General features: G+C 46.7%; 1 protein-coding gene across 1 annotated transcript in view; it reads left to right on the forward strand.

Moving 5' to 3' along the window:
- Positions 1 to 21,663, forward strand: part of SLX4IP (SLX4 interacting protein) — a 120,741-nt gene that overhangs the window by 62,409 nt on the left and 36,669 nt on the right. Inside the window, exons 3-4 of the mRNA XM_060257313.1 lie at positions 11,628 to 11,717; positions 13,002 to 13,128. Coding sequence (XP_060113296.1) covers positions 11,628 to 11,717; positions 13,002 to 13,128 — 217 coding nt within the window. The remainder of the gene's footprint in view (positions 1 to 11,627; positions 11,718 to 13,001; positions 13,129 to 21,663) is intronic.

The following is a 21,663-nucleotide window of genomic DNA, read 5'->3' on the forward strand; positions in this document are numbered from 1 at the left end:
CTTGCACCTAAAATTCCCTTCAATAAAGTAGTTAAGCCAGGATGTATATTTGCTCCTTTTCTATTTAGAATCATAGAATCCTAGAGTTGGAACACCTCCCCTTAAATTGAATCCTAGAGTTGAAACACCTCCCCCTAAATTCATAGGATCATCATTGCTGTCCGATGCACATCCAGCTGTTGAAAAACCTCCCAGGAAGGAGAGCCCACCACCTCCCGAGGAGGAAGCCTGTTCCACTGAGGAATTGCTCTAACGGTCAGGAAGTTCTTCCTAATGTTGAGCAGGAAACTCTTTTGATTTAATTCCAACCCACTGGTTCTGGTCCGACCTTCTGGGGCCACAGAAAACAATTCCACACCCTCCTCTAGAGGACAGCCCTTCAAGTACTTGAAGATGGCGATCCTATCACCTCTCAGCTGCCTCCTCTCCAAGCTAAACATCCCCAGCTCCTTCAACCTTTCCTCATAGGACTCGGTCTCCAGACCCCTCACCATCTTTGTCGCCCTCCTCTGGACCCGTTCCAGCACGTCTATATCCTTCTTAAAATGTGGTACCCAAAACCGAACACAAGACTCCAGGTGAGGTCTTACCAGAGCAGAGTAAAGCGATACCATCGCATCACGTGATCTGGACACTGTACTTTTGTTGATACAGCCCAAAATTGCATTTGCCTTTTTAGCCACCGCATCACACTGCTGACTCATGTTCAGCGTATGATCCACTCAGACCCCTTTTTAATTTATTCCTCAATGATTTGGCTCCCATACTAACAGAAGTGGATTGTCTTCCCCCCAAAACTAGGCTCCCTGCGTGTACCCATTTTGCTATACGCAGGTAGTGAAGGGTGGGATATAAATCCAACCATCTCCTCTTCCTCCTCCTCCTCCTTCTCCAGTATATGGCTTGAAGGCATATGATGCAGTGAATCTTTTGTAGCGAAGGAGGGCTTATTGGTAGAACACACGGAAACCCTGTGCAGCAGCAGCTTGAAGGGAGCAATGGAATAAATACTGGTTAGACGTTTAAAACGGAAATCAAGGATGCCTGTGTATGTTTTGGGAAAGCCTGCGGTTAGACTAATGATAGCTCCAGGGTCATCTAGTCCAACCCTCTGCACAATGCAGGAAATTCACAACTTCCTCCCCATTACACACAACCCACAAAAGTACACGGCTCTATTTACCACCTGTGCATATGCACTGGACTGAGGATTTAATCTTAAGAGGTCTCAAAACATCCCCGTTCTGTGTCTATTTATTTCGTTTTGGAACATCCCTTTTTTGGTCCAGTGTTGACATATTATTTATTCTTTCTTTGTAGCCTGTCCCTACATGTACCTCATATTGTTTGGCCTCTGAAGAAGACCTGATTAGGTCGCAATAATTGTTCCTTGTGTACATGCCATTTGTATTTGTGAACAAGGCTTTCGCTGGGACCTTATATGTTTTTTAAACGTTTCTGAAAATAGATGCACACGTTTTTACTTATAAGAAGCTTATTTGAGGTTTTAACTATTGGCCCTCCACCAAGTTTTTTCCTTCCCTTTTCGGTTCGTTATTCTACACACAACGTCATACGATAGCAATAATAATAATTATTATTGTAGCAGTAGAAAAGATCCATTCTCCATTGGGTTTAGCACCTTGAAGACTGAACAGTTTGTAGCAGGGTGGAAGTTTTCGTCAATCACTGCGCACTTCTTCAGATAGCTCAATGTGAGTCACCGTCATTAGCTATTAGCCACAGCGTATTGTTGGAACTCTCTGTCTGGGGCAGGGATGCTCTGTATTCTTGGTGCTTGGGGGGAGCAACAGTGGGAGAGCTTCTAGTGTCTTGGCCCAATGGTGTCTTGGCCCAATGGTGGACCTCCTGATGGCACCTGGCTTTTTTGGCCACTGTGTGACACAGAGTGTGGGACTGGATGGGCCATTGGCCTGACCCAATATGGCTTCTCTTATGTTCTTATGTCTGGGACAGTGGTGCTCTGTATTCTTGGTGCTTGGGGGGCAAGAGTGGGAGGGCTTCTGGAGTTCTGGCACCACTGGTGGACCTCCTGATGGCACCTCCTGATGGTTTTTTGGCCACTGTGTGACACAGAGTGTTGGACTGGATGGGCCTTTGACCTGATCCAACATGGCTTCTCTTATGTTCTTATGTGACACAGAGTGTTGGACTGGATGGGCCTTTGACCTGATCCAACATGGCTTCTCTTATGTTCTTATGTGACACAGAGTGTTGGACTGGATGGGCCATGGGGCTGATCCAACATGGCTTCTCTTATGTTCTTATGTGACACAGAGTGTTGGACTGGATGGGCCATGGGGCTGATCCAACATGGCTTCTCTTATGTTCTTATGTGACACAGAGTGTTGGACTGGATGGGCCATGGGGCTGATCCAACATGGCTTCTCTTATGTTCTTATGTGACACAGAATGTTGGACTGGATGGGTCATTGGCCTGATCCAACATGGCTTCTCTTATGTTCTTATGTGACACAGAGTGTTGGACTGGATGGGCCTTTGACCTGATCCAACATGGCTTCTCTTATGTTCTTATGTGACACAGAGTGTTGGACTGGATGGGCCATGGGGCTGATCCAACATGGCTTCTCTTATGTTCTTATGTGACACAGAGTGTTGGACTGGATGGGCCATGGGGCTGATCCAACATGGCTTCTCTTATGTTCCTATGTGACACAGAGTGTTGGACTGGATGGGCCATGGGGCTGATCCAACATGGCTTCTCTTATGTTCCTATGTGACACAGAGTGTTGGACTGGATGGGCCATTGGCCTGATCCAACATGGCTTCTCTTATGTGACACAGAGTGTTGGACTGGATGGGCCATGGGGCTGATCCAACATGGCTTCTCTTATGTTCTTATGTGACACAGAGTGTTGGACTGGATGGGCCATGGGGCTGATCCAACGTGGCTTCTCTTATGTTCTTATGTGACACAGAGTGTTGGACTGGATGGGCCATGGGGCTGATCCAACATGGCTTCTCTTATGTTCCTATGTGACACAGAGTGTTGGACTGGATGGGCCATGGGGCTGATCCAACATGGCTTCTCTTATGTTCCTATGTGACACAGAGTGTTGGACTGGATGGGCCATTGGCCTGATCCAACATGGCTTCTCTTATGTGACACAGAGTGTTGGACTGGATGGGCCATGGGGCTGATCCAACATGGCTTCTCTTATGTTCTTATGTGACACAGAGTGTTGGACTGGATGGGCCATGGGGCTGATCCAACGTGGCTTCTCTTATGTTCTTATGTGACACAGAGTGTTGGACTGGATGGGCCATGGGGCTGATCCAACATGGCTTCTCTTATGTTCTTATGTGACACAGAGTGTTGGACTGGATGGGCCATGGGGCTGATCCAACATGGCTTCTCTTATGTTCTTATGTGACACAGAGTGTTGGACTGGATGGGCCATGGGGCTGATCCAACATGGCTTCTCTTATCTTCTTATGTGACACAGAGTGTTGGACTGGATGGGCCTTTGACCTGATCCAACATGGCTTCTCTTATGTTCTTCTGTGACACAGAGTGTTGGACTGGAGGGGCCATTGGCCTGATCCAACATGGCTTCTCTTATGTTCTTATGTGACACAGAGTGTTGGACTGGATGGGCCTTTGACCTGATCCAACATGGCTTCTCTTCATTTCTTCAAGCTGCCTAGCCACAGAGGAAAGCAAAAGCATTTTGACAGCTTTGTAAACAGAAGAGAGGGGGGGGGGAATTAGTATGCGTTGCTATGTGAAAAGGGATTTGTGTATTTGTGAGCATTTGCTATGAAGTCATGGCTACATAGGATTTTCAAGTGAAGAGACATTCAGAGACGGTTTGCCATTGCCTGCCTCTTTCACAGCAACCCTGGACTTCCTTGGTGGTCTCCCATCCAAGAAACTAACCAGGGCCGATCTTGGTTAGCTTCTGAGAAGGTGAGATTGGGCTAGCCTGAGCTATCCAGGTCACCATGAAAGAGGGATTACAAACCAACAACTTGCAGCTACCGATAAGTTATTTTAAAGTTGGCTGTGCACAAGAAATATGACTTCTATAATAGTTCATGGGCTCTCCCTCTCTCCCTCCTCCTTTTCCATTTTCAGAAGACAGAATTTTTATCCCTCTATGAAACCCTTTTAGTCTTTCTCTTTAGTAATAACTCAGTGTGCAGGGGGGCGGAGTTGGTTGCTAAGGAAACTATAGTATCATTTATGCTCCAATTTGCACCCAGTCAGCAATGATTTCACAGTTCACCAGAGCAGAAATTTGAAAGAAAAAGTTGAATGCAGTTTATTGATTGCTGATTGGGAACCTTCCAAGGCAGACCAAAACCCCCCCGAAAAAACTGGCCGTAAGATAATACTTGTGTGTGTGTGTCTAAGCTGGTTTTTGAGTTTCATCGTGGGATGAAATGTAAAAGGGAGACAGACTAAGAAAAGATGCCGCTAATGAAGGACATGGTGGCGCAGTAGACGATGGTCTTAAAATAATGTTTTTTGCAGACCAGGTAATTTGATACCTGACAAGTGCAAGAAGATCAAAGGAAGCACTTTTTCACCCTAAAAGTCATTAACCCATGGAAATCACTGGTGCAGGAAGAGGCGACAGCTACAAGCATAGATGGGATTGAGTGGTCATATGGAGCAGAGGTCGATTGGTGGCTATTTGCCCCCAAGTGTAGAGGGAACACTCTGGCTGGGGCAGTGGTGCTCTGTCATCTTGGTGCTTGGGACGGCAACAGAGGGAGGGCTTCTGGAATTCTGGCCCCACTGGTGGACTCCCTGATGATCCCTGGGTTTTGGCCACAGTGTGACACAGAGTGCTGGACTGGATGGGCTATTGGCTTGATCCAACATGGCTCATCTTATGTTCTTATATCTGGGGCAGGGATGCTCTGTCTTCTTGGTGCTTGAGAAGCAAGGGTGGGAGGGCTTCTGGAGTTCTGGCCCTGCTGGTGGACCTCCTGATGGCCTCTGGGTTTTGGCCACTATGTAATACAATGTTGGATTGGATAGGCCATGAGCCTAATCCAACATGGCTTCTCTTGTGTTATTATCTCAGGTTGCACCAAAGCATGTTGGGATAAAGAAGCCGTGGTCATTCTCCCTCCAATAATGTTAGTGGTGTTCTTTTAGAAAAAGAGCCATTTCCAGCATTGTACCTTAATTATGATGAGTACACTTCTAAAATGCCTGTCTGAACACATTTTTTAAAAAATAACTTAAGGTCTTTTTTCTATCTCTTCTCTCCCAGAATGCTATGTACTTCACAAAAACAACAAATCCATGAGCGGTTAGACAATTCCTGTGCTATTTTTGGAGAAATGAGCCCTTACTTACACATTTAACTTCGAATGAAGAGATAGTGAAATGACCATTTAAAAAACCAGAAAGCTAGAATGGGGGGGATTTCACCCCAAAACCAAAGAAGTCAAAACACAAAATCAAAAGACGTAACTAAATGCTGAATTATAACTTTCTCTCTTGCAGGTAGAAATATGGTATCAGATCCCCTCTGCATTGGGATTGTTCCTTGGAAGTTTTAAACACCCACACATTTCCCCCCTATTGTGGTAAAATAGCTGATTCTGTTGTCAGGAAGATATTTTTCTGTGGGTTCTTTTTTGACTTTAAGAATTAGGTTTGGGGTAGCAGACGCTTGCCCCTAAAACAGCCATGTTCTCCAGAGGGACCAATTTCTCGTTTCTGGAGGTCAGTGGTAATGCCTGGAGATCTCCAGTCTCCCCCTGGAGGTTGGCACCCACACTCTCAGTTTCTTCATTGACAGTTCTTTAAGGTCCCTTCACCCGGGTTTCCCATTTATCCCAGCCCCAAAGAAACTACATGCAGTGAAGAAGAAGAAGATGATATTGGATTTATATCCCGCCCTCCACTCCGAAGACTCTCAGAGCGGCTCACAATCTCCTTTCCCTTCCTCCCCCACAACAGACACCCTGTGAGATGGGTGGGGCTGGAGAGGGCTCTCACAGCAGCTGCCCTTTCAAGGACAACCTTTGCCAGAGCTATGGCTGACCCAAGGCCATGCTAGCAGGTGCAAGTGGAGGAGTGGGGCATCAAACCCGGTTTTCCCAGATAAGAGTTCGCACACTTAACCACTACACCAAACTGGCTCTCCAAACAACTTAAGGTAAACTTTAAAATATTTTAATCCTAAATGCAAGAAAGAGGTGGAATTCGGTTTTACAACCGAGTCATTGTGAAATCCGTGAGCCACGCCTCCCCCTTGTTACAGGTATCACTCTTTGAAGGGACAGAATGCTTTGATCTGTTTATCAAAAGCCGGCTCTTTGTTTTGCTCCAGAGAATCAAGAATTAACAGATGGCTGCCGTAGCAAAACTTTTTTGTGTTTTCAATCTGATGCGATAATGTGTTCCTGAGAATCATTAGCTCATTAGCACTGAACTGGCCGGAGAACTTTTAATGTCCTTAAAAGATTCTGTGGCAGTTTCAGCAAAGTAACACAACTGTACAGTGTGTAGATGTAAAAATCTTAGGATAGTAGATATGATATTTGGTTCATGTTAAGAATGATTTTTGGCCTGGATAACCCAGGCAAGCCTGATCTCATCAGATCTTGGGGAGGGACGGTGGCTCAGTGGTAGAGCATCTGCTTGGGAAACAGAAGGTCCCAGGTTCAATCCCTGGCATCTCCAAAAAAGGGTCCAGGCAAATCGATGTGAAAAGCCTCAGCTTGAGACCCTGGAGAGTTGCTACCAGTCTGAGAAGGCAATACTGACTTTGATGGACCAAAGGTCTGATTCAGTATAAGGCAGCTTCATATATGTTCTTGGAAGCTAAGCGGGTTCAATTTTGGCAAGGACTTGGATGGGAGACTTCCAAGAAATACCAGGGCTGGGAGGAAGAGGCAGGTTTGATCAAACATCCTCCATGCCCCAGTAAGGATCACCAGAAGTCAGCCATGACTTCTAGGCAGGAGCACACACATGCAAACACACACACACACATACCCCCCACAAATGATTTTTTTTAGGTAATCGTTTTATGAATTTCATGCATCCATTGTTCTTTATGCTGCACTAGCCGGGAAACCACCTGTTAATGTTACCTGTGGAGTTTAGCCAAAAACAAATATCAGATTAATACAGATTTTTAATCAATTGGTATAATGTGGGTTAATACAATATGAGTGAATGGTGGGATATAAATCCAATATAATCATCATCATCATCATCTTTTTCTTAAAGAACATAAGAGAAGCCATGTTAGATCAGGCGAATGGCCCATCCACTCTGGGTCACACAGTGGCCAAATATATATATATATATATATATATATTTTCTCCTTCTTCTTTGCCCTGTCACAGTATATTTTCCACAGAACTCTACAATCTATAGTTTGCATTGAGGATAGCAGTTCTGTACAGCAGGGGTGACCAACGGTAGCTCCCCAGATGTTTTTTGCCTACAACTCCCATCAGCCCCAGCCATCAGTCATGCTGGCTGGTGCTGATGGGAGTTGTAGGCAAAAAAAAAATCTGGAGAGCTACCGTTGGCCACCCCTGCTGTACAGGATCGAAGCTTTAAGTTTGTGGGCATCGCCCCCTGAGCTTCCTTCTTGAGAGAATGACTCCAGTTTTACCCGGAATGTGTGGAGTTGCTTGCTGCCGTCAAATCATGATCTCACTCTGCATTTCTCAGTGTTATCTGGGAAAGGGTGTAACAGCTTGCAGGGTGGTGATTTCCCTTTTTTTAAAAAATCCTTGGTAATCCAGATTTTGTTAGAAACCTCAGGAATGAGAGTTCAGTGGCGTCTCATGCAAAGGCCACCAGGTCACACCGGTTGTGACTGGGAGGAGAGATGAGGGACGGCCCTTCTATCTGGCAGCTTCCTATCTCTCTTCCTTTCTTTCGTTTTTAATTCCAGATCTTTGTCGATCCAGATTAAGCGGGCACCGAGTGTCTTGCTCAGCGCCGGGATGAACATTTGTTTATCTTTGCAAAATTTATACTCCACCTTTCTGCCCTCGAAGGGCCACCGTGGTTGCTAACAAATTCAAACACACATTCACATCTTTTAAAAACAATTAAACCCCCCAAAACACACAATACAAAACCATAAAAACGCCAATTAAAACATTGGCCAAACAGGAGGAGTCACCAAAGGAATGCCAAATGAAACAAAGAACTCTTGACCTGCTGGTGGATGGTGACCCTAGAAGGGGATAGTCAAGTCTCCAGGGGCGAAGAGTTCCAGAGTTTTAATAAGTTATATACCTGTCAGTGGGAGGGAAGGTGGCATGGCCTAGCCCGACCTTGTCCATTGGATTGGTACTTGGATGAGAGACCACCAAGGAAGACTGCAGAGGCAGGCAATAGCAAACCACCTCTGGTTTTCACCTTGAAAGACCCTTGCTGGGGTCACCATTAAGTTCTTATTTCGATGGAAGACCACCAAGGAGAGCCAGTTTGGTGTAGTGGTTAAGTGTGCGGACTCTTATCTGGGAGAACCGGGTTTGATTCCCCACTCCTCCACTTGCACCTGCTAGCATGGCCTTGGGCCAGCCATAGCTCTGGCAGAGGTTGTCCTTGAAAGGGCAGCTGCTGTTAGAGCCCTCTCCAGCCCCACCCACCTCACAGGGTGTCTGTTGTGGGGGAGGAAGGTAAAGGAGATTGTGAGCCGGTCTGAGACTCTTCGGAGTGGAGGGCGGGATATAAATCCAATATCTTCTTCTTCTTCTTCTTTGAAGAGGAGGGCAATGGCAAACCACCTCAGCTTCTCGCTTGCCTTGAAAGCCCCTTGGTGGGGCTTCCATTAAACTGGTACTTGGGTGGGAGACCACCAAGGAAGGCTCTGCAGAGGAAGGCCATGGCAAACCACCTCTGCTTCTTGCTTGCCTTGTCCTGAAAGCCCCTTGCTGGATTCACCATTAAGTCTGTACTTGAATGGAAGAGCACGAAGGAAGACTGCAGAGAAAGGCGATGACATACCACCTCTGCTCCTTGATTGCATAGAAAGCTCATTTTGGGGGGAAGCCGCTTTGGCACCACATTCCATTGAGATCCCCTCCCTTGGGAATATCTAGTGGGGGGGGGGCAGAATGAATGTATGGGTGAAAAGGCCGCCCATCTCCTCTCCTGAGGAATGCAGGATTCGGAGGAAGCCTCCGCACTTGGCCCTGCCGCTTGATCAGCTAACACTGAAACAGACCTTGTGGTTTTTAACCATGGGGAGGGTCTTGTGCTCTAGGGAACCTTCAGAATGCATCCGTTGTATCAGAGGTGGGGCCCACGAGTCTCTGTTTTTACACGTTGCACGATAAGAACATAACGGAAGCCATGTTGAATCAGGCCAACGGCTCATCTAGTTCCACACTCTTGTGCCAACGCCCAGGGGCCATCAGGAGGTCCACCAGACGGGCCAGAACTTCAGAAGCCCTCCCGCTGTTGCCCCTCCCAAGCACAAAGGATACAGAGCATCACTCCGTCTATCCCTTGTGGCTAATAGCCACTCATGGACCTCTGCTCCATGTGTTTGTCCAGCCCCCTCTTGAAGCTGTCTGTGCTTGTAGCCGCCACCACTATCTGCAGCAGTGAATTCCATGTCTTCATGACTCTTTGGGTGAAGAAGGACTTCGTTTGATCTGTTCTAATCAAATGCATGGGATCTAAATACTGTATCACTCATGCTGTTGTCTTCGCCATGCCAGTTTAGGCTAACAGTCTTAACGGGCTTGTAAAAACTCATTTTCAGTTTGCTTCAGGTAATGTAAATAATATGCGAACTGTTCGGTGGGCGTAGCCTGTTGAAAGTAGAATGTATCCATTTGCTTGAGGATGAAGGTGGTGCGGATTGAGTTGATTTGTTGGAGGGGGGGATATAAAAGCCTGTATCAGCTAAAAGTATTGATAATTGGGCTTAATAATAGACATTTTTTCAAAGGCTTTATGGCACTGTAGCATGTGAGAGGTCAAATCTGTTCAGTTGCATTTGATTGTACGGTAGTTTTCAGTCATGTGTAACCCAGCCCTGAGATTCAGGAACCATTGTTGGCCTAAGCTCATTTTGGGTTATATAAAATCCAGTGCCAGTAACATTTGATTGTGTGGTCAGGTGACTATTTAACCCCCGACTGCAGGGTGGTTTTTAGTTGTGTCACCAAATGATTTTTGTGGATAATACATTTTTTTTATTTTATGTGGATAATATATTTTTATTTTCTATAAACAAACATAGAAAACGGACATAGAAAAAGGTAAGATAAAAATAGAAATACCACATGTGCAGACTCTAATCTGGGAGAACCGGGTTTGATTCCGCACTCCTCCACTTGCAGGTGCTGGAATGACCTTGGGTCAGTCATAGCTCTCTTATCTGGGAGAACCGCGTTTGATTCCCCACTCCTCCTCTTGCACCTGCTGGAATGGCCTTGGGTCAGCCATAGCTCTGGCAGAGGTTGTCCTTGAAAGGGCAGCTGCTGGGAGAGTCCTCTCAGCCCCACCCACCTCACAAGGGGTCTGTTGTGGGGGAGGAATGTAAAGGAGATTATGAGCTGCTCTGAGACTGAGATTCGGGGTGGAGGGCAGGATATAAATCCAATATCATCATCATTGCTCATTTATATATAAACGATGATATTTTGGCCAACAAGAACATAAAAATCAATAAATGAGAGCAGCTATCAATATTATATAATAAATTGTAACTAATAACATTTTTCTATGTATAAAATTGCTGAATGGATTGCTGCACATTGTTAAGTGCAAATTGTGTACTTTTGATTTTGGTCTGGACTACATCTAAATACATTCACATTCCTCATGTTCTTGAGAATTCTGATGCTTCTGATATGAGGTCGTTGTAAGCATCAACATTTTAAACATGCTGCAGAATTCCGTCTCTTAATCCTTTTGGACTTTAGCGTTTTATTCTTATTTTAGTTTTTAAAGCTTTGTCGGCTAATTTTGGTCAATATATACAAAAAAAATACATTCCATTTTTCTTGAAGTTCAGATTGTGGTCTATTGTGCAGGTAGGATGTTAGCTTTGCCATGGTCATATAATCAGCTAGTTTATGTTTCCAATCAATCAATTCTGGACATGTTTCAGCTTTCCATTTTGATGCAAATATCTGTCTTGCCTCCATCACCATATATTTAAATAGTTCATTATGCATTGTTGGTAAATTGGATGGTACTATGTTTAATAATATATGTTTTGGATTCATCAGGATATTGACTTTCAAAGGGGCTTTTTTTGTAGCAGGAATTCCTTTGCATGTTAGGTCACACGCCCCTGTTGTAGCCAATTTGCTGGAGCTTACAGTAGGCCCTGTCATAAGTGCCCTGTAAGCTCTTAGAGGATTGCCTACATAAGAAGGGTGTGGCCTAATATGCAAAGGAAATCCTGCTACAAAAAAAAGCTCTGACTTTTCAATATCTTTTGTATTTCTTTGTGGATCTTTATCCAATATTTTTTAGCTTTGTTACAAGACCACCACATATGATAGAAGGTTGGGTCTGTACTCCTGCATTTCCAGCATCTGGCCTTGTGCTTCTTATTTGCATTTGCGGTGTGACGTACCATCAGATTTTTGATCTCTCTCTCCCTCTTTTTCCTTGCCTCCCCAAGTGTGGCAACTTTGCCATTCTGGTGGATTTCCATATTATGCCCCAAGACTCCAGTGAAGAAGCCCGATGGTTCTGGAATCACAGGAGAGAGGTGAGGCCAGATTGTGCTTTGAGAGAAGAAACACGAAGGGTACACTGGTGGATGTACAGCAGATGATACCTCATGGCAGGACATTCTTGCTGTAATGTACTGGGGTTGGCGCAGTAAGAGACTAGAGTCGGAGAGTGATTTCAGCAAGCTTTACTTCAGGAACACACACACACAACACACTGAGCTCTGTTCAAACTTCCCACTCCTTTATACAATTCTTGCCCCCTTCTGATTGGTCCTTAACTATCTACATAGATTGGCTATTTACAGGGCCCTAAGGGCCTATCAGGGTACAGTATGAGCCTGGATGTTGATTGGCTACTTATGTTTCAATCCTCCCCCTGATTGGGCACGCTTAGGCCTTCTCTGGAACCCTGGTGTGGAGTTCAAGCTGTGGCTTGTTCGGCTTCCCTCCAAAAGTAACAGTTCCCTCCAAAAGTAACAGTTCTCTCATTTGAGCCTAGGACACAACACTTGCCCTTTTGGCATCTTATCTCTGTTTACAGAAACATAGGACTGGAAGGGGTCTCAAGGGTCATCTAGTCCAACTCTCAGCACAGTGTGGGAAATTCAGTTACTGCCCCCAAGTGACCCCTGCTCTTTGTCCAGAAGAAAGCATGCTATAGCAAATATTCTCAGTCTATTGCTTTACATATTTTTCCATGGGGGCTTCTTTCAGTATAGGCTTTTTTCCGTGTGGGCTTCTTTCCATGTGGGTTTATTTCCAAGGGGGCTTTTTTCTTGGGAGCATTTATGTCCATAGTTTTTTTTCCTTTGGGCTTTTTTCCTTTGGGATTTTTTCCTTTGTGCTTTTTTCCGGTTACCAGCAGACACAGACAAATACGAAGATTTTTTTTTTTTAAACGTAAGATATGTTTAAAAGGTTATCACTCTTGCACTATTTTGTTTATTTAATAGTTTCTGATAACTGACATCTCTTGCTCTGAATTATTGCATTAAAATCTGGAGACAATGTCTGCGCTATAGCAATCTTGAGTATGCTGTTCAGGTGTATGTCTGTAAGCTGCAAACCTACTTTTGATTTGCTCGAGGGCCTGATAGGACCCCCCCCCCCAAGGGCCTGATCTGACCCCTAGACCACATTTTGACACCCCTGAAGTGCAATCTATGATTCAACAGCTTTGGTCCAAGCTGTGTTGCTGCAGAAGAGCACTGTCTTCTGTTCCTACAAAACACTGTCTTTTTGTTGTGTTTGGGTGCCGGGAAGATTTATGGTTTATAGAATGTATTTGGACCTCCCTGTGAAAAGGAGTTCTCTTGCAGGAAATCTGCCTGCTGTTGCAAGGCACAGTGGAATCGAGAGTAGAACAGTTCCTGGAAGCTCGTAAGCGGCACGACCAAGGGAAGCAGCGGCCGGAATACACACGGGAGACTCCTGTGTCTCTGGAAGGTAAGGAGTTTCTTATCAATTGTTTTTAATTTCATGGTTGAAGTTTCTTAACTTAGTGCTGGCAGGTCCCTCCGGCACATGGGGGATCCCCCAATCTTTGGTGCTTCCCAACTCTTTGACAGGGGAGAGTGACTGACCCAAACATCATGTGTATGTCTCACCTGGGAGTGACATGGGCACGTTGGTGACATCAGGGGATGACACTCTGGTTTGGGGGCAAAACTCCATGGTAGAATTAGCTTCAAACCATAGAGTTTTGCCCAAAAAACAGAGTGTTGCCCCCTCCCCCCCGGCATCACCACCCTGGCAACATCACTTCCAAGTGATGTAAGGATGGCATACTTATTCCCTCCCCTCTCCCAAAGCATCCCGGTAAGTTCCCTGCTGGCTAGTAACCGGGACCTGGCAACCCTACCCAGGTCTTTTTTTGTCACAGGAACTCCTTTGCCTATTAGGCCACACACCCCCTGCTGTAGCCAACCCTCCCCCCCCCCCCCGGAGCTTCCAGTAGGCCTTGTAACAAGAACCCTGTAAGCTCTTGGAGGATTGGCTACAGGGGTGGAATTTTAGCAGGAGTTCCTTTGCATATTAGGCCACACACCCCCTGATGTAGCCAATCCTCCTTGAACTTACAGTAGGCCCTGTACGAAGAGCCCTGGAAGCTCTTAAAGGATTGGCTACAGGGGTGGAATTTTAGCAGGAGTTCCTTTGCATATCAGGCCACACACCCCTGATGTAGCCAGTCCTCCTGGAGCTTACAGCATGCCCTGTACTAAGAGCCCTGTAAGCTCTTAAAGGATTGGCTACAGGGGTGGAATTTTAGCAGGAGTTCCTTTGCATATCAGGCCACACACCCCTGATGTAGCCAATCCTCCTGGAGCTTCCAGTAGGCCCTGTACGCAGAGCCCTGTAAGCTCTTAAAGGATTGGCTACAGGGGTGGAATTTTAGCAGGAGTTCCTTTGCATATCAGGCCACACACCCCCTGATGTAGCCAATCCTCCTGGAGCTTCCAGTAGGCCCTGTACGAAGAGCCCTGTAAGCTCTTGGAGGATTGGCTACAGGGGTGGAATTTTAGCAGGAGTTCCTTTGCATATCAGGCCACACCCCCCTGATGTAGCCAATCCTCCTGGAGCTTCCAGTAGACCCTGTAAGAAGAGCCCTGTAAGCTCTTGGAGGATTGGCTACATCATGGGGGGTGTGGTGTAATATGCAAAGGAGGTCCTGCTACAGAAAAAGCCCTAACCAGTGTTCCCTCTAGGCTGAATTAGTGTGAGCTAGCTAACAGTTTTTAAGCCTCCGGCTCACACATTTTTGCCTTAGCTCAAGGAAAACGGCCCCAGGGCAAACTAATGTATGCAGTAGCTCACAACTTTAATGCCAGTAGCTCACCAAGTAGAATTTTTGATCACGAGACTCCACAGCTTAAAGGTCAATGGCCCTGACCTTATCTTAACTTCTCATTACGTAGAAAAAAGTCGGAGTCCAGTGGCACCTTTAAGTCCAACAAAGTTTAATTCCGGGCATAAGCGTCTGTGTGCAGACCCACTTCTTCAGATACCCAGAATTCAACTTTGTTGGTCTTCAGGGTGCCCCTGGAATCCAACTTTCTTCTGTTGCTTCAGACCAAGACAGCGGCCCACTAGAATCTATTCTCATTCTATAGGATACATCTGCAATAGTCAGAGTGCCCTTGAAAAGAGCAAGGGGTTGTGGGAGTGCCGCCATTTTTAGCATGTAGGCATGCACGGGAGTGGAGGCATCGGGTCAGGCCAGCATGTGCTCAGTTCTGCCACGAACGCATCAAAACTGGGTTAGGCCAGCCTAAGGCTTCAAAGCAACTGAAATATCATTGTCCAGATTTCCTTTCTTGATTAAAACAAAATGATATTTAACAGAAAACAGTAGAAATCCGGTAGAACACAGAGGCCTGAGCAAAACCAGATTTGTGCTCTGTTAATAAATTAAGAGAGTCTCCAGACCAAAAAGAAGGGATACACGTTAATATTCGAATAAATGTGCAAATCTGGACCAAATGTTAGCATATTTCACATTTCTTGTCCATGAAAGGAAACACTTTCTTTGACTGCGAGGTTCTAGCATTGCTTTGGTCCATAATTCAATATAAATGTTGCTTCCCAGTTTTGAAGAATTGTTTGTTTAGCTTTTGCGAAAGACATGTAAGATTGAGAGCCTTTGTCTTTTCTTGAGATTCTAGAAGGAACATACCCTAACATTCTGAGAAGGAGATTCAGTTCCAGTGAACATTCTAGTACAAAAGTAACTCGTCTATACATTTCTAACTCGGATGGCACAATAAGCAGTTATGCCTACAACATGTGTCAAAATGGCTCTGGGCTGCTTACATCTCCAAATGCTAGTTAAGCCTGATAACCCAGATTTACCAAGCTTCCAATAACTTCAAAGCATACTTTTTTTTTATTAATTGTAATCTAAGATCTCCATAACACTCTCTTGGTCCCCTGGGGAAGGAAGGAAAGTGCCAGACCTTCCTTTGCCCAGTTCCAGTTTGGAGAAGTGGTTAAGTGTGCGGACTCTTATCTCGGAGAACCGGGTTTGATTCCCCACTCCTGCACTTGCACCTGCTGGATTGGCCTTGGGTCAGCCATGGCTCTCAAAGGAGTTGTCCTTGAAAGGGCAGCTGCTGTGAGAGCCCTCTCAGCCCCACCCACCTCACAGGGTGTCTGTTGTGGGGGAGGAAGATAAAGGAGATTGTGAGCCACTCTGAGATTTGGAGTGGAGGGCGGGATATAAATCCAATATCTTCTTCTTCTTTTTCTTCTTCTTCTTCTTCCCTGGATCCCATGGGAGAGATACAAAGAAAGCACCTTTAAGACCAACAAGTGCTAATGTTTTAAACATGTTTTATTTATTTTTAGTTGTGATTTTTCTGTGTCCTTTTATAAAGTTATATCTCTGCTACCTAATCGGAACATACTTGACCCAGCCCGACACGGGCCGGCCTGACAAGGTCTCATTTATGCCAGATCCGGCGCTCATTACAAATGAGTTTGACACCCCTGTTTCAGATAGCTTTTAGTGAACGCTGACCCAAGGACAAACTAGATGGAATGGCACCGGGTACCAAGTTTTATTCTATTCTAAAAGTTTAAAGAATGGCGTTCGGTTCTTCCTGTTAAACTGAGGTGATTAGGATCCAGTCGTACTTGCTGGTCCATCTTGAGGAGTGCAATTCCCGTAATTCTAACTGGAAGGTTTGCCGGATTAAGAGATCTTCGGGGCAGAGGGACGATCCTCCCCTCCTCCTCCTTCTGTGCCATCTATCCTGGGGAAAAGAAAGAACCTTGCACTTCCCAGCATCCAGTTCGGGGAGAGGTGGGGGCGTTGGGGAGAGAATTGGGAAACGCAGGGAGCTGTTCCCTCTGATGCTCAAGAGCAAACTGGAGTCAGCATGCCGTGGGGATTCAAACCTCAGCTCTGTTGAACAGGATGCCTTTTGAAACATGTTGTTTAAAAATATCTTCTGACATTCGTACAGTGAAGGAGGAGGAGGAGGTTTTTATACCCTGCTTTTCTCTACCTTAAGGAGTCTCAGAGCGGCTCACGATCCCCTTTCCCTTCCTCACCTCACAACATGTAGACAGAGCCAGACGGGCAGCTGTGTTGGTCTGTAGCAGCAGAACAAAGCAGGAGTCAAGTGGCACCTTTAAGACCAACGAAGGAAGAAGTAGGCATGCATACGAAAGCTGACATTCCGAATAAAACTTTGTTGGCCTTAAAGGTGCGACTTGACTCCTGCTTTGTTCTCCTCACAACAGACACCCTGTGAGGCAGGTGGGGCTGAGAGAGCTCGGAGAGGACTGAGACTGGCCCAAGGTCTCTCAGCGGGGATCGAACTCAGGTCGTGAGCAGATTGTTCGGACTGCAGTGCTTCAAGCTTACCACTCTGCGCCACGGGGCTCACTGTCACTGAGATCGTGGTTAAGAACAGATATATCAGAAACAGTACCCAGTAGCCATGCCTCTCCTTCGAAAGAGGCAAGCGTGTGCCTTATGGTACTCTGTGACATGCCCTCAACCGCCTGTCTGTCAAGGTCGGTAGGGCCTGCAGCAAGTATCTGATCACACACAATCACACAAAGCTGCCTTCTACTGGATCAGACCCCGCTCACTACAACAAGGTCAGTCTTGTCTACTCAGACTGGCAGCAGCTATTCCAGCGTCTTGGGCAAAGAAGGGTCTTTCCCATCACCTCCTACCTGATCTTTTTGCCTGGAGATGCCGGGGATCGAACCTGGGACCTTCTGCATGCCAAGTGGACTAAGCCACTAAGGTCCTTCTCGTCTCCAGTTGTAGTGGTTAAGTGTAAGGACTCTTATCTGGGAGAACTGGGTTTAATTCCCCACTCCTCCACTTGCACCTCTGGAATGGCCTTGGGTCAGCCATAGCTCTTGCAGGAGTTGTCCTTGAAAGGGCAGCTGCTGTGAGAGCTCTCTCAGCCCCACCCACCTCACAGGGTGTCTGTTATGGGGGGAGAAGATATAGGAGATTGTAAGCCGCTCTGAGTCTGATTCAGAGAGAAGGGCGGGGTATAAATCTGCAGTCTTCCCCTCCTCCTGATTGTTTTGACTGGAAGTTCCAGGGATTGAATTTGGGACATTCTGCATGCCAAGCAGATGCTCTGCCACTGAGCCACGGCCCCTTTCCAAATAAGAGTAATAACTGTGAGATGCCAGTGCACTTATTTGGTTGTTTGACTCCTGATTCCTGTCTGTGAGCTGCACAGTTCCCGTATCAGGCCAGAGAGAATTCTGGGAAGTGTTTCAGTCGTCAGCTAAAAAGCTCTCCTCGAAGGTCATAAACTGGTTAAATCTTACGTTTTCTGACATGCACACTGGAATCTTTTGAGTCTTCGTCTGGCTGTGGAATGTTTTACAAAAACTAGGAGACAGAATCCAAGGGAAAGCACTTTTCTATAGCTCCAAGCAGGGTGTTGAAATATTGAGCAAAGAAAGGTAATTAAGGGATTAGAAGTAATTAAAAGCACTGAAAAGGACGAGCAGGATATACCGACAATGTGAAATATTTACACGATGGCAAAGCATGTGGGCTAATAAATTTTACAAGAATTTTATCCTTCCTTTTAAAGAATTAAGCCAGATTAAACAAGCAGGTATGTCTTTCAGCACCTTTGTGAACGTCTGGGCCAACCCTTTCTGCCTCAACCCTTTACAAACACATGCTTTTCTCCCCCTGTGATCTGTTTCCCCAGATATTTGAGTTTGCTTTTCAACTGCGCTTTGAACTATACATTTTCTTGTTATGGAAAGACAAAGAATCTAAAATGTTGGGCCAGGGGATGGAGTTACTTTAGAAAAGTGAGAAGAGAAGATTTTGGATTTATACCCTGCCTTTTGCTAGCCAAAAGAGTCTCAGTGGCTTACAAATCTACGTTCCCTTCCTGTCCCCTCAACAGACTTCCTGTGGGGTAGGTGAGAAGAAGAAGAAGATATTGGATTTATATCCCACCCTCCACTCCAAAGAGTCTCAGAGCAGCTCACAATCTCCTTTCCCTTCCTCCCCCACAAAAGACACCCTGTGAGGTGGGTGGGGCTGAGAGGGCTCTCACACAGCTGCCCTTTCAAGGACAACCTCTGCCAGAGCTATGGCTGACCCAAGGCCATGCTAGCAGCTGCAAGTGGAGGAGTGGGGAACCAAACCCGGTTCTCCCAGATAAGAGTCCTCACACTTAACCACTACACCAAAGTGGCTCTCCAGTTTGAGACTGAGAGAGCTCTCCCAAAGCTGCTCTTGAGCAGAACAGCCTTGAGAGAACTTGTGGTTGACCCAAGGCCATTCCAGGAGCTGCAAGTGGAGGAGAGGGGAATCAAATCCAGTTCTCCCAGATAAGAGTCCGCGCACTTAACCACCACTCCAAACTGGCAGGGTGGGGGAAAGGCATCTGGTGTGAAACATGGGAGTATCGGGTCCTTTTGCGATCTGTGGACCTTTTTAGGCCCATCTTGTGGTTTTGAGGAAGGCGCTGCTGAATTCGGAGCTTTTCAGGTGCCAGAGTTTGATGGGAACGGAACACCTGGACAGCTACAGGCGATAACTTGGTGACCGAAAAGCATTTTCCCAGGGGAAGGGGCTTCAACAGCCAGGGGAGACGGCTTTCTGCTGCTGCGCGCTGAGCGGCAGACTCTCCGTGGCATCCTCACAGAGCCTCGTGTCAACTAAATCATTGCTTCGTTGGTAAACGTTTGTTGCTGGGAAGCTGAGCAGAAAATCCCCTCTGTGATACTTCCTCTGAGTCCCAGAACCATGAAGTGTATCGAGCAGGTTAATTTACCATAACCTTGAGCTTAAATCCACTGCAGTGTGGTTTCGGGCACGTTATTCCTTTAAAAGAGAGAGAGAACTCTGTTAATCTGAAAGCCTTTTTTTAAAAAAAAAACCCCACATTATTACAGGACGCTTCCTTCCTTGTCTTGATTTCTTGAGGGATGCACGTTTCCCTACGAGCAGGGGTGGAATTCCAGCAGGAGCTCCTTTGCATATTAGGCCACACCTCCCTGATGTAGCCAATCCTCCAAGAGCTTACAAAAAAAGAGCCTTATAAGCTCTTGGAGGATTGGCTACATCAGGGGGTGTGGCCTAATATGCAAAGGAGCTCCTGCTGGAATTCCACCCTTGCCTACTGGTATTTGTAAAGGACGCACATTGTTTCCCTATTGGTATGAATGTGTGTGTTGACACATTTGTCCAGAGATCATGTCTGCAGTTCAGGGGAGCCTTTGTAGAGTGCAGGAGTGCCTGAATCGTGGGGGCAAGCCTTCCTGGGCCGGCAATGGGAAATGATTGCCCCCAAAGTGAATGTTCCCCTCCTTGGGTGACCATGTCTTGCATCTGCAGAAGCAGCCCACCCCCCCACCCCCTGCCATTATTGTTTTGCTACTAGACCCCGTTGTGCTACAGACGGATTCAGCGCCCTCTCAACATTCTGTCTCATCAGCTAGAACTCCTGCGTCAGTTGGATTCAGCGTCTTCAGAGTGGAATCACGACTTTCGCCAAAGTTCCCGAGCAAGGCATTTATCACCCGCTGTCTTGTGTTCTAATCTCTCGCCACCGGGATGTGAACGTGGCGATGAAAAGCTGTGTCTGTAGCTGTCGTTTCTGGGGCGCTTTTCCAGATGCGAGCTGCATGAGCTGAATCGGCTCCAAGTCCTAGAGAATGTCCCTTTCCCCCTCCCCGCCTCCTTTCACGGTGCCTTTCCTTCTAGCCTACGTACGATAATAGGGAGCAAGGCTTTGTGGAAACGAACTCAATTTGCACCAAAGTGAGGGTCTTTCCACCTTCTCCCTCCCCTCAAAGAAAAAAAGCCTGCAAAGAGATCTTTGGAGAACATGGGTGGTATATCTAAAATGTATATATGGAAATAATAGAAGTTTACTGCTATGATCATGGACAGTTTTACGCTAAACACATGGACCTGCTTTATACTAAATCAGACCTTTGGTTCATCAAGGTCGTATTGCTTACTCAGACTGGCAGCTGCTCACCAGGGTCTCAGACAGAGAAAGCTCTTTCCCATCCCCTCCTGCCTGGTCCTTTTAACTGGAGATGCCGGGGATTGAACCTGGGACCTTCTGCATGCCAAGCAGAGGCTCTGCCACTGAGCTATGGCCCCTCTCCATGGCTCTCCAGGGTCTCAGGCTGAGGTCTTTCCCACCCCCTCCTGCCTGGTCCTTTTAACTGGAGATGCTGGGGATTGAACCTGGGACCTTCTGCATGCCAAGCAGAGGCTCTGCCACTGAGCTATGGCCCCTCTCCATGGCTCTCCAGGGTCTCAGGCTGAGGTCTTTCCCACCCCCTCCTGCCTGGTCCTTTTAACTGGAGATGCTGGGGATTGAACCTGGGACCTTCTGCATGCCAAGCAGAGGCTTTGCCACTGAGCTACAGCCCCTCTCCGTGGTTCTCCGGGGTCTCAGACAGAGGTCTTTACGGTCACCTCCTGCCTGGTCCTTTTAGCTGGAGATGCTGGGAATTGAACCTGGGACCTTCTGCATGCCAAGAAGAGGCTCTGCTCCTGAGCTACAGCCCCTCTGCATGGCTCTCCAGGGTCACAGGCTGAGGTCTTTCCCATCCCCTCCTACCTGACCCTTTTAGCTGGAGATGCCAGGGATTGAACCTGGGACCTTCTGCATGCCAAGCAGAGGCTCTGCCACTGAGCTACAGCCCCTCTCCATGGTTCTCCGGGGTCTCAGACAGAGGTCTTTCCTGTCACCTCCTGCCTGGTCCTTTTAACTGGAAATGCCGGGGATTGAACCAGGGACCTTCTGCATGCCAAGCAGATGCTCTGCCACTGATCCATGGTCTCTCCCCCCTGACGTTGGGCCAGCTGGTTGACAAAACCAGGGGTGGAATTGTAGCAGGAACTCCTTTGCATATTAGGCCACACACCCCTGATTTAGCCAGTCCTCCAAGAGCTTACAAGGCTCCGTTTTGTAAGCTCTTGGAGGATTTGCTATATTAGGGGGTGTGGCCTAATAT

Source organism: Heteronotia binoei, chromosome 1, assembly GCF_032191835.1.
Source record: "Heteronotia binoei isolate CCM8104 ecotype False Entrance Well chromosome 1, APGP_CSIRO_Hbin_v1, whole genome shotgun sequence".
In the NCBI taxonomy this organism is placed as follows: Eukaryota; Metazoa; Chordata; class Lepidosauria; order Squamata; family Gekkonidae; genus Heteronotia; species Heteronotia binoei.